Source organism: Sander vitreus, chromosome 18 (assembly GCF_031162955.1).
Source record: "Sander vitreus isolate 19-12246 chromosome 18, sanVit1, whole genome shotgun sequence".
In the NCBI taxonomy this organism is placed as follows: domain Eukaryota; kingdom Metazoa; phylum Chordata; class Actinopteri; order Perciformes; family Percidae; genus Sander; species Sander vitreus.
In genome coordinates this window covers 15,825,726-15,838,312 of record NC_135872.1, presented here as the reverse complement: position 1 = coordinate 15,838,312, position 12,587 = coordinate 15,825,726, and the positions used below count along the sequence as shown (strand labels likewise).

Below are 12,587 nucleotides of genomic sequence, written 5' to 3'. Positions count from 1 at the left end.
TTATGGAGTACAGCCTGTGAAAAAGAGCATCATTAAAAAAAAACTGGGGTTTTCTACCTCTCAAAACACACATGTAAAAGTAGGTAGGAAGTGAAAACGTATTGGTGATTATTTCCCGTCAAGGTTTGACAGTGACACAGATGGGGTTGTTCTTGCTGGAGTGGAAAGCACCCTAAAAGACACAACTCACTGTCACTGTATAGAAGCAACAACACTTAAAGTAAACTTGTTTGCAGTCGTCGACTCAGGTGACATATGCATGAGTTTTACAAACTTTTTCGTAATTGTTGAGATGGTGGAAAGACAGCGATACGAGGAAAATGCCCGTTTTGTAAGAAAGACGGGACACAGAGGTCATAATTGAATCAATGACTAGTCAATGGAACGATTAAAAAGAAACACATTCTGCCTTCATTTTTGCAGTCGATCAAAGATGCTTTTCTGTTTTCAGTTAGGAAACATGAGTGGTCTGTAAAAGTTTGTAAACTCAAAAAGGGAAGAAAAAAAAAAACTCCCTCAAGAGTACCCTGCCTGTCTGCAAAAGCCCTACACACATAAAAAAGTAATGGTGACAGCCTGGAGGGAGATCAGTACACCAATTAGAAGAACCAAGTAGTGGTAAATAACAGTTACAATCAGATATAGGTGCATATAATGCCGGATGGCGTGTTTGAATTCATGGGGGTTTCCGGGTTGGGATCTTAATTAGATCTTTATTAGTGTGTGATTAATGTGTGACGATCTAGTGAGTGAGCAATCTCTTTAGTTCTTGTATGCATACACCGAAAAGTGTGTGTGCATCAAAATAGGCCAAAGGCTAGTTATGCAGAGAATGGACAGAAAAACTGAAATATAGTATGGTGGTTTGCATATCATGTTGTCACACTTTTTTTTGCATTACATGACTTGGCAGTTTTTGTGGCTGATGTAATCTGTTGGCTGTGACTGTCTGTCCTCTCTCGACTTGCTTTTACTGTAAGTGATCCTATTATCTCTGGTAAAGTTGACAAATACTACTGCTAATTGATAGTCATTCAATCTAATACGACTGAATATATAATATGACTCACTAAAGCCGCCACAGTTGCTGGCTGAATTGCTATGGCATCAGTCACACACACATATGGTAAAATTATATAATGTGTCCAGGGCAAAGGTCTGAAAAAATCATGACAAACTATTTTCGACTCCAGAAACAAAGAACAGCAGTGGAATCAAATAAACTGACTGACAGACATATTTGCTTGCTTTGCACTGCAAGTATACGTGATATTGATGATGTTCCATGCAAGTGATTGTTGCGGTCTCTTAATTCAACTCAAGCCTCATGTAGAGGAATTTCCACCAAGGACAGACAGAGTGTAGGTCGACAGGATGACTTCAGTAACATGCAAGTTCTCCACTCATCTACACAAAGATGCACACACGCATTTATACAATGTACTTGAGGCAGGTTTCATCAGGCTATCAAACTATTCATGTTACATAAATACATAAAAAGGTGCTTAAAAGCCTTTGTCTACAGACCTCTGAGGGGCCCTAAAGGCATCGAGAATAATGGGAACAGTTGTCAATGCTATAAGTCCTAATGCTGTACCGTGACGACAAATCACTTTCTCTGTAAATAAATGAGAAGCTTCCTCAGCAGACGCCTTTCTGAATAAGCACTAGTGTACACAAACCTAAAACAAAGGCACCATTATGTAATTGGCACTTCTCTTGTAAAACAGTATGTAGTTTACTTTTACACTGTCATGATAGGTGACTTTTTTCTTCAAGTCTGGGTTAACATTTATCCTTGTGCTCATAGGAATACAAAACATGAAGTGTGTCTAATTCAATGGTGAGAAAAAAGGGTTAATCTTTAACATTTAAATATGACAAAGTACTTTAAGCACAGCCTGAGAAAGTCACTGATCCTACAGGCCTGCTGCTCTACTTTCTCCTCAAGGTCCATTGATCTGGCGGCTGTTCTGGAGCTGTTCAGCAGGTTTAACCAGTTTCCATGTTTTTTTTCTGGGCACTTTCAGGACAACCAGCTTATATTTCCAAGGCCAATAATGAACTTGACACTTCCACTTTTTTTATAATATAATAGAGAAGTCCAAGTTTATACATGTTACACCTTATTACGCTCAATAGAGAGAAGTCCCAACAAAACTGACTGAATGGACCACTTTATTTATGGTGTGGATCTAAGCTGTCATACCTGTATCTTAAATGTGTTTTTGTGAATTTACAGTAGTGGTGCTGATTCTTCTCATGTCTACTGCACTGAGTGGTATAATAGTCGTAACAATTAACTTAATACTTCATTTATACACTAGCTTTGGAGATCTATTTAATGAGCGTTTATCAGTACCTCTGAGAACTTTGAATTTATAACCAGTGTCTGGGAGAATAATTAGCCTACTGCTGCTGCACACCATAGTGCACTGTGAAATGTGACACGAGGCTGCTGTAAAGTAGGAGGAGCAGTACAAAGCCAACTATTTAGGATCCATGTGGTTAGACACATTACCTGCAGCAGTCATTCTCTCAGTCTGTTGTATTAGTTTGATATCATTGGTTTGCAACCATGGCGAACACCTCAGAGCAGCGTCCATACCTGGTTCTGGAGAACTACATCGGAGGGAAGTTCATCCCTAGTCTGAGCCACATCGACTCCTACGACCCGTCCATCGGAGAGGTCTACTGCAGGGTGCCTGACAGCGGCAAGGAGGAGGTGGGTCATCCTCAGACACACAGGAGAGGGGCTCATGCAATATTACTTTAGGATTGTTTGTTTTTGGTACTTTGCAGTAGCCTAATTTGTATTGAAAATGAATACCCTACTTTTATGCAAAAGCCCTGCAATACATTTTCGTTATTGTAAAGATTTTGATAAGGTTTTCACAGATGTGTGGTCATTTCTGAATTACCACAAATGTTAGGAAAAATATGTAGGGTTAGATGAGGTCTATTGGTGGCTGTACTGTTCGTCTTTGGCCGTGCATTTGGATTGCATTTGCATTTATTTGGCATATGTTGTTCCTATTTTAGTACATGACTCATGTTGCTGTCTTTGTGTTTTTTTTTTTTTTTTAGTTAATCATTTTCATGTTCTGTTCACTCTATAAAATACTTTTTAATTCATACATTTCACATAGGTATGCTTTATTGCAGGGATATTGTGCTGGATTGCATTTTTTTACACGCATGTATTTTTCTGCAAGATTTGCAAGACGGCCCAGGACATGAAAAGGAAAGAGCATTTTTACTTCACATATTCTTGTTGAATATCCAGGTTCTTCCAGGCAGCATGTGAAACAGTGTTTCAGAGGTTATAGTCGGAGAGAAGCACCTTTGCTCTGTACAGAGTCAACAGTGAAGTAATCATTAAACACATTCCCAAACTTTTCCCTGGTGGGATAATAAGGATTGACTAAACATGTCAATAAACCTTAATATTTTTAGCGTGACAGTGGTGAGATTACAGTGAGTTATAATACCGGACTAATTGTTCTCGTATTTTGTAAAATCAAAGTTGTTAGCCATTATCAAAATGTACATAGAATCCCACCAGTGTATTCAATGAATTTGTAATCCCCCTACACAGGTTGTGGCCTCGATGTGGACATGAAATGAGAGTTCAAGCAAAGAGGAGGTTCTAGTATTTCACAAGAAAACTTAAATGTTATGTCTCACATCCCTTTAATCATCTTTGACCCCTCATATTTATCTTGGGACCACTTGGGTGGGGGTTCTGACCCCCATGTTGAGAACCACTTAAGTGTAGTATCACCTAAAAGTTACACAGCTCAGTGTGCTAATATGAGTAGGTTGATTTCCGTAATGTCTAGTCTGATGTACCAGGCTAAACTGGTTTGATTGTATGCAAACTGAGCCTGCGGCTTGAACAATGGCCCAAGTCTAGTGCTAATTGGCACTTTACTGCCCGCAGGTGGAAGCAGCGGTGGCGGCAGCTAAAGAAGCCTTCCCCGACTGGTCCGCCCGCAGCCCAGAGCAGCGAGCACAGGTCCTCAACAAGCTGGCCGACCTGTTGGAAGCCCACCTAGAGGAGTTGGCCCAAGCTGAGTCCAGAGACCAAGGTGTCATATAATTTTTTACAACACACGTTGAGTCAGTCAGTAGCAGTTGGACAGTGGGTCAAAAAGAACACGACTGCATGCTCAAATTCTTGTACAAACGTATTTAATATCCAGTTTTTTTTAAACCCTTATATGCAGTTTTTGTATAGCAATAGTAACTGATGAATGATAACAAGCTGCAAAACAACACTTTTTTTAAATTATCGATTGGGGGTGTCACGATTTCGATTTTAAATCGAAAATCGATCGAAATGACCTTTCGGTTCAGACTACCAGAATCAAAAGCAGGATTGCCAATTCCCCCAGTATTTTTCCCCTCTCCAGCCCAGCCTACTTGTGCACGTCCGGAAAAAAAAAGCCAGACACAGCGTAGCTTACCGGCTGGTAGCATGTAGCCTAATACACGGGGTAACCTTAGCTTACCTGTAACCTGCAGCTTAACTTTTCCAGACAGCATGGCCACTTTCGGAGTCGGAGATGACGGAGAAACTACAGAACTGGAAAATCCTTCTGCTTCTCTGAATGGCCTAATGGTGGCAATTGCACCTCATAAACTCTGAGAAACTCGAAATGCTGTTGCGAAGTACTCTTCTGCCATCAAATGGCTCTTATTGTGGCATTGCCATCCATGAGTTGAGAAAAAATGTAAACGTCTAATCGAATTGTGACACCCCTATTTTATAGACTGCTAATTGTTTCGTTTTTGGCAAATTGGTTTGATCAGAAAATAGTACAAAAAAAGTGTCCAAATGTACCAGGGTGACTGTCCAAAACCAAAATTATTCAGTTTACAATAATGTAAAACAAGGAAAAGCAGCCTGACAAAACACAAAAAGTGTCACAATTGAGAAGCTGGCACCATAACATATTTGGCCTTAATTGACAAACAATTAATCGATTGTCAAAATCAGAACCCAAATCAGCTTTATTGGCAAAGTAATCTATGTGTGTACATAGGAGTTTGATTCTGGAGTTTTGTTGCTCTCAGTGTAAATACACAGAAATAGAAACATTGGTTGATGAATGTCTGATATCAAACTCTTTTCAAGAAGCGAGTGCTGTATTATTCTCTGCTGTTCATCTCTTCTGTGTCTTTGGTGTAACAATACAGGTAAAACAGTAACATTTGCACGGACTGTGGACATTCCTCGATCGGTCTACAACTTCCGTTTCTTTGCTTCATCGTTGCTCCACCACACCACCGACTGCAGCCAGATGGACCATATGGGCTGCCTGAACTACACTGTCCGCTGCCCTGTGGGAGTGGGTGAGAGCTCAGTGTGTTTGCCATAAAATCATTTTATTTGTGCTTTATGTGTTTATAAATGATGATGATGTTGTTGTTGTGTGTAGCTGGTCTGATCAGCCCCTGGAATCTCCCCCTATACCTACTCACATGGAAGATTGCACCTGCAATCGCTACAGGCAACACAGTGGTGGCAAAACCCAGTGAGATGACCTCCGTGACTGCCTGGATGATGTGCAAGTTGATGCAGCAGGCTGGTAGGACTACAGCACCCACAATGCAATAGCAATCCACTTACGCGCACAGAAGTTAGCAGAATTCTCTCATGAATTATTGCACATAAAACATTCTTCTTCACAAAACTTGTAATTCTACACTATTTAGATGAGTAATACAACCCGAGCCTAGTGAGGTCTGTCTTTTCGAGCATGGAATGGGGATGGAATTCAAGTTATTAAAGATTTATACCTCAATGGGGTGTTTACGTCACCTGGTTGAAACCAGACCCTTCTAACTGAGAGTGCGTCTGGGAAAGCTTCATTCACAGCCCATTTCCAAATGCTGCTCAAATGCCTCTGGGCGCAATTGGATAGTCCTTCAACCAATCAGACCAACGATCCGGGTGACGTAGCACCTACAGCGGCATCAACAGGTTGCTACGCTTCGGTGACAGCTGTCATGTTGAATGTAAACAAAAAGCTGCTTGCAGTCGCTCCGCTATCGCTTTTTGCTCGCAGGTTTCTCTATAGAGCTCCACCTACAGCTTCGGAATAGATATTTGGCAACGCTGTGTAAAAACTTGCTCGGTCAGTCTGCCGTTTCCTCTTTCTCTGTTCCTCTGACAATGCTTTCCTAGCTTTCTACTTCTTTTTTGCCAGCTCAGCCATGACGATAGTGTGAAAAACTCCATCGCTACCTTGTTCTTATAGCTAGCCGGTTCCTGGATGGGGCGTGTATGCGTGCAGTGCCTAAAGCAATTCGTTACATCGTGAGACCTGATATCACGCGATACTTCCTGATGCTGAGGCCGGTGGCTCGCCGGCCAAAAGTTGCAAGGGTGGTTTTTCTGCTCACAGGCGCTAGGGGGAAGCGAGACGACCACCATTCAACCCGAAAAAAGTCATATAATCATTTCAATGACTCCGAAGCTGTTCAGTTAAGGTAAATTAAGCTAAAAAAAAACTGCATAGTTCCCCTTTAAGTTGGAGAAGATACAAATCCCCTTAATGGGTAATACGCATACGTTCAAGAGAGTCTGGATGACTTTTCTGATTTACTCTGATAATCTAACCAGTGTAAACAAACTGGAATACCTCTTAACATGAGTCTGGAATGGCCCAAATTGTATTAATTGTAGGATGTGAGTAATTCTGTGTCTCTTTGGTGAACTATGTTGAAGCTGTTCGTTTGTCTGTTTTTCTTCTTGATTCAAAGGTCTTATATATTGTCTTTTTCTAAATTATATTTAGGATCTTGGCGGGATAGAGTGGGGGAGATTTAATATGTAAAACTATTCTATATGCAATTTGCACACATGTTAAATCTGGAAATGTTAATAAACAGATAAAAAAGAGAATTAATAAGAAATCCATAAACCTGTCTATCTCTGCAGGTATTCCTCCAGGAGTAGTCAACATCGTATTTGGCACTGGGCCGAGAGCAGGCGACGCCCTCGTCAGCCATCCTGACGTCCCATTGGTTTCCTTCACTGGTTCCACGGCAACTGCCCAGCGCATAACAGAGCGGAGCGCCCCTTACTGTAAGAAGCTCTCATTGGAGCTGGGAGGTAAAAACCCTGCCATTATTTTTGCTGATGCAAACCTGGACCAGTGCATCGAGACCACGGTCCGCTCCAGCTTCTCCAATCAGGTAAGAGTAAGTTTTAAGACTTGATTTAAGGCTTTTGGTTACTTTTACAATTGCTGTCATTATTAGTTTACATGCTTTTGTGAGGATTATTACCCAGAACTGTGGGTCAACTGTTTTGTAATTTAATTGAAAACGTATTTAGGAATATACTCCACTTAAGCACATCAACTCAGAGAGAAATATTTTGTCAAAAAAAGCATAACTCAAGGTCCATTTAATGACTTGTCCTGGTCTTCATCAGCAGGTGAAAGTTTTCTCAGTTGTTAGAGCTTGCTCAGTCAGTTCAAAGATAGTAAAGGATCCTTAAGTTGAGATGTTTTTCTTTTGTTAAAATGCGTATCAACTAAAATGGTCAAGAAATAGTTTCACATTTGGAGAAATACAGATTCCTGGAGTCTCTGCTGGTTGCCAGGCCAAGAAATAGTCAAGTACATAACCCCTGTAAAATAAAGAGTTGTTGTTGTTTACACTTCAGATTTTGTACAGATTTAACAAACAATAATATGTAACGTGTTAATTAGTGAGCTTTAGAGGTGCAAAGGTTGGCAGATTTTGTTACCGTCGGACAGAGCCTGCTAGCTGTTTACCCCTATTTCCGGTCTTTATGCTAAGCTAAGCTACCGGGGTGCTGGCTGAAACTTCATTTTTAAAGAACAAACATCAAAGTAGTATTTACCTTCTCATATAACTCTCATTAAGAATGCGAATAACCTTATTTCACAAAATGTCAAAGGTGGGTGCTACTTGATTTTTCGTCTTGAGGAAGAGTGCCTTTAAGAGAATAATCCATGTGTCAAAAGCAAACTTTTATTAAACTGAACTTCAGCTTTGCGCTTATGTTGCATATTTCTAAATTACTGTCACACACAAGTAAACACACAGCAAATTTGTGGTCACACATTGCACAAAAGTACAACGGGTTCAAAGGGGCCAAGCAGATCATAATTTCCCAATGGACCCTTAGCAGGATAACCTGGCCATGGTCTTTATCTGTTTCTTTAGAGCAGTTGTAAACTTCTGTTTTTGTAAGTGCTACATGAGTAGAGGTTAGTTTTTTTCTTATTATTAATGTCAATGAAAACCGGTATGAAGAACTGTTATATGTGATGAGGATGCAGTGACATGGTGTGTCCACATAGGGGAGATCACAGTCCATATTTTGTCACGTATGAAAACAATGTTCTGAACAATCAGTGCTTCCATCAGAATCTTCTATTTTCCCCTTCTTTCCTTCCCTCTCAGGGAGAGATATGCTTGTGCACCAGCAGGATTTATGTAGAGAGGAGCATTTACTCTGAGTTCCTGGAAAGGTTTGTGGCTGCAGTAAAGAAGTGGAAGACAGGTGTGCCCTCTGACCCAAGCAATAACAACGGAGCGCTTATCAGCAAAGAGCACCTGGAGAAGGTGATAAAAAATATACTGTTAAATGCTGTGAAAAAACAATTTTCGATTGTTTGAAATAATCATATACTTGGTAATCCTTCTTTGTCTTGATCCCCAGGTTCGAAGCTTCATTGCACTCGCCAAATCTGAAGGCGGCGTCGTCCACTGTGGCGAGGGAGTTGACCAGCTGGAACTCCCTGAGCGCAACGCCAAGGGCTACTTTATGCCAGCCACTGTCATCTCAGGCATATCTGACAGCTCCCGCGTCATGCAGGAGGAGATCTTCGGCCCTGTCACCTGCGTCAGCCCATTTGACACAGAGGATGAGGCCATTTCCAAGGGCAACGGTGTGCGTTACGGTCTGGGGGCCACGGTGTGGTCCCGGGACGTTGGGAAGGTTCACCGGGTGGCCAGGCGGATACAGGCAGGTATGGTGTGGACCAACTGCTGGCTGGTGAGAGATCTGAACCTCCCCTTTGGAGGGATGAAGAATTCTGGCATGGGGAGGGAGGGAGGGAAGGATTCCTACCACTTCTTCACTGAGGTGAAGACCATCACGATCAAACACTGAGGGAGGAGGGAAAGAAATGGATTGGAGAAACGTGGATACAGTTTTGTAGTTAATCTTGACATTCATCAGCCTCTGTCAGCAACTCTTAGGAATTTCAATGACAAGTTTCTGCTCCCACCCTCTCGGATTACTGGAGCCCGTAATTACGTCACATTTATTAAATAACCTTCAAAGAGTGGAACAGTACAGATGAATATACAAGCAGAAATGCAATAGAAATGTCAAGTGAAGATGAAATATATCACAGTGCAAAACATGCATACCTTTTGCATTAATAGAATATTTTTGCAATATTGAAATGCATTGAGTAGACTAGTGCGTGTTAGGGCTTCAAGTTTGAAAAAGTGCAGACCGGAGAAGGAGAAACCAGATAAGGCAGGAACTTATTTATTGGCCCATTTCAAAAGTAGAAGTCAAGAGGACAATTTATGAAGTTAGCTTAATCCTAAACATCCTTTAAAAGTTTACACTGCAGGTTCGTGTCCTGCATGACGGTTCAGCAAGCAATTTTGACAAGAGGGCATGCAAACACTGATAATTCAAATGGAAAAGTGGAAAGGTTAGTAGAGCTAGTAGAGTATGTGCCTCAGGCTAACCAAATCCAAAAAGCAAATCATTGTCCACTGGTACTTCTGTTTTTTAACACAGCTGTTGTTTAAATTAAAACACCTTATATAAATGCTACATGTAGGCACACATTCTTTACATGTTTCGTGGTGTTATCCATTACATCTGAACACCTGGTCAAAGTGTGCTCTGTTATAGAATGTTTTATGTCATGTAAACCTTTTGTACTCAGACGTAACTGTACCTGTCCGACCTGCTGACGCAAGAAAGGTGAATAAATGCCAAACTGTCCCGTGTGGTAGTTGGACAACATGTTTGCAGAGAGGAAGAGGAATGTCAGCAAGTCAGCTGAGTGAACTGGTTTACTGTCTGACTGAAGTTAGCATGCTAACATTTGCTAATTAGCACTAAACACAAAGTACAGCTGAGGCTGATGGTAATGTCATTAGTTTAGCAGGCATTTAGTCATAATACGAAGTATCGGACAAATTCAATTTTGACCTGAAGGTGGTGCTAGATGAAAAGTCACCAGTTATTACAGTTATTAAAGTTCATCCTGATACATGGTACATGGTACATGCATGTGTGTACCAAATGTAATGGCTATCTGTAACATTTTTGGGATATTTCAGTGTGTACTAAAGTTGTACTGAAATCATGTAAAATCTGGTACACATATGATACAGTACAATCACATTTTGGCTGTTAATTTATTATTTTTTCTTCAAAAAAAGAAAATCAACTTAAAATGATGTCACAAAGGTATGACTCTTTAAAGTGGCCATATTATGCTCATTTTCAGGTTCATAATTGTAATTTGAGATTGTATCAGAATAGGTTTACATGGTTTAATTTTCAAAAAACACCATATTTTTGTTGTACTGCACATTGCTGCAGCTCCTCTTTTCACACTGTGTTCAGGTCTCTGTTTTAGCTACAGAGTGAGACCTCTCAACTTCTGTAACATCTTTATTGTCAGTCATTACATGAGCTAGCTAGCTGTTTCTCCATCTTCGGCCTGTTAAAGGCAGGATTAGCTGGGAGACTTCTTCTAAACAAGGGCGCACTTCCAACTTTGCGTGGAATACCTGCAGAACAGAGACATGTAAGTAGTTCTAAACAATTTATTTTGTAGATTAGGGTGAATTTGTGTGTGTTGTAACAGTGTTTTGCCATTGAGAACGAGCCAGCATGCTAGCGCCAGCATGCTAGCGCCAGCATAGGAGACTGAAGGCAGGACACATTCAGAAACCCATATCTCACTCAAAACAGCATAGATGGGTTCTTTTCAAAGTTTGTATGCGTGTGGAAGCACCAGAGACACAAAATAACACCCCAAATCCCAGAAAAAGTGATTTTTACATAATATGGGCACTTTAAATAGTAGCTAACTTAAGTGACTTGACAGCCAGTACATGCTATGTTCAAACAATCTTTTAAGTAATGATCAAAATCTGCCAAAAACAACCGCTCTCAGCCGCTTGTTTCATCTTCCTCCTGATCACATTTATCTTGCATTTTTCAGCACACTCCCCCTCCCCTCTTTGCCTCCTATTAAACATGTCTCTTCACGGGCGCCTGGATATCTCAGTTGGTAGAGCAGGCGCCCATACACAGAGGTTTGTTCCTCGACGCAGCGGGCCCCCCGGGTTCGACTCCGACTTTACTGCATGTCATTCCCCCTTTCTCTTCCCTTTCATGTCTTTGGCTGTCCTGTCAAAATAAATGCCTAAAATGCCCAAAAAATAATCCTCTGGCAACCAAAATAATGTCTCCTCACATTGCCAATCGTCATGACTTAATGCAGTGTGAGATGAGACTGACGTGTGCAGTGTATCATGCATGTATATGAGCATGTGTGCGTGTTGGCGTTGCACTCTGATCCATCTGAGCCCCCATGACAGTTTAGAAAAAGATGGTACAGGAGGGACGCGCCCTATTCGTAATGCGAGTGCGTAAAATCACGTCTCCCAGTGTATGTGACATTTACCACAGAGGCAGTGTGTGTGTGTCCCACCCTCTGTGTTTTGGCTAGGGAATGGGTATTGTGCTGTGTCACGCTGCATGATTGCACACACACACACACACACACACACACACACACACACACACACACACACACACACACACACACACACACAAGCTCCTGTGCCTTCCTAGAACATAGCGTGCAATGAAATGGATAACACCCACAAGTCAGGTTAGGAGGTCTAAGGTACGGACACACACACACACACACACACACACACACACACACGTCATAATCTTACAAACAGAAAAGGAACAAAGTAAGTCAGCAATTATTTCATTTTCCTCCGTTTCCTCCCTTTTTTCTTTATTTATCTTTAATCTCACCCTCTTGTGAATGTTTCATTGAGAAGGAAAGCGCTCATTGAAGCAGGTCTCACCCCGCTGTACGTGACTTTGAGGACACCGCTGTTGGCTTCAGCCAAACCAAGCATTTAACTTTCATCTCACTTATCGGGCACAGGGAATAATGAAAATAGAGCATCCTTCCATTTTATAGCCACAAGGAAACTGCAATATCTAGCCCGCCCGAATATATAAAGCATCTGTTTTCATGCCGGCTGCAGGGATGTGATAGGCCTCCTGCAGACGGCCTTCTCATTGATATGTTGGCCTACAGTATTTGACAGCCACAGCCAATACACAGCCATTTTCTCTCTTTTGGCCAAAACCCAATGCAATAAGTCTGTGAAATGTTATCTGTTTATGTGTTTTAATTATAAATGTACAGACAGTAACATTTGATTTCCTGTTTGGAGAGGGGTATGTGAATGTGTGTATGAGAGAAATGCAGATAACAAGAGAAAAAGCTAAAGACAGAGAAAGGCTGACT

The 12,587-nt window shown here is 41.3% G+C and overlaps 1 protein-coding gene across 1 annotated transcript; it reads left to right on the top strand.

Moving 5' to 3' along the window:
- Window positions 1-3: 3 nt before the first annotated feature.
- Window positions 4-10,018, top strand: aldh8a1 (aldehyde dehydrogenase 8 family, member A1). The gene is made up of 7 exons (XM_078275226.1): window positions 4-2,725; window positions 3,944-4,091; window positions 5,203-5,358; window positions 5,445-5,594; window positions 6,950-7,206; window positions 8,449-8,610; window positions 8,708-10,018. Exons 1-7 carry the CDS (start codon window positions 2,579-2,581, stop codon window positions 9,158-9,160), a joined length of 1,473 nt encoding a protein of 490 aa, XP_078131352.1. The 5' UTR covers window positions 4-2,578; the 3' UTR covers window positions 9,161-10,018.
- Window positions 10,019-12,587: the final 2,569 nt, after the last annotated feature.

Coding starts and splice junctions, on each gene's coding strand:
- aldh8a1 (XM_078275226.1), top strand. CDS start 2,579: ATGGCGAACACCTCAGAGCAGCGTCCATACCTGGTTCTGGAGAACTAC. Junction 4,092..5,202: donor AGCTGAGTCCAGAGACCAAG/GTGTCATATAAT, acceptor GTAACAATACAG/GTAAAACAGTAACATTTGCA. Junction 5,359..5,444: donor CCGCTGCCCTGTGGGAGTGG/GTGAGAGCTCAG, acceptor TGTTGTGTGTAG/CTGGTCTGATCAGCCCCTGG.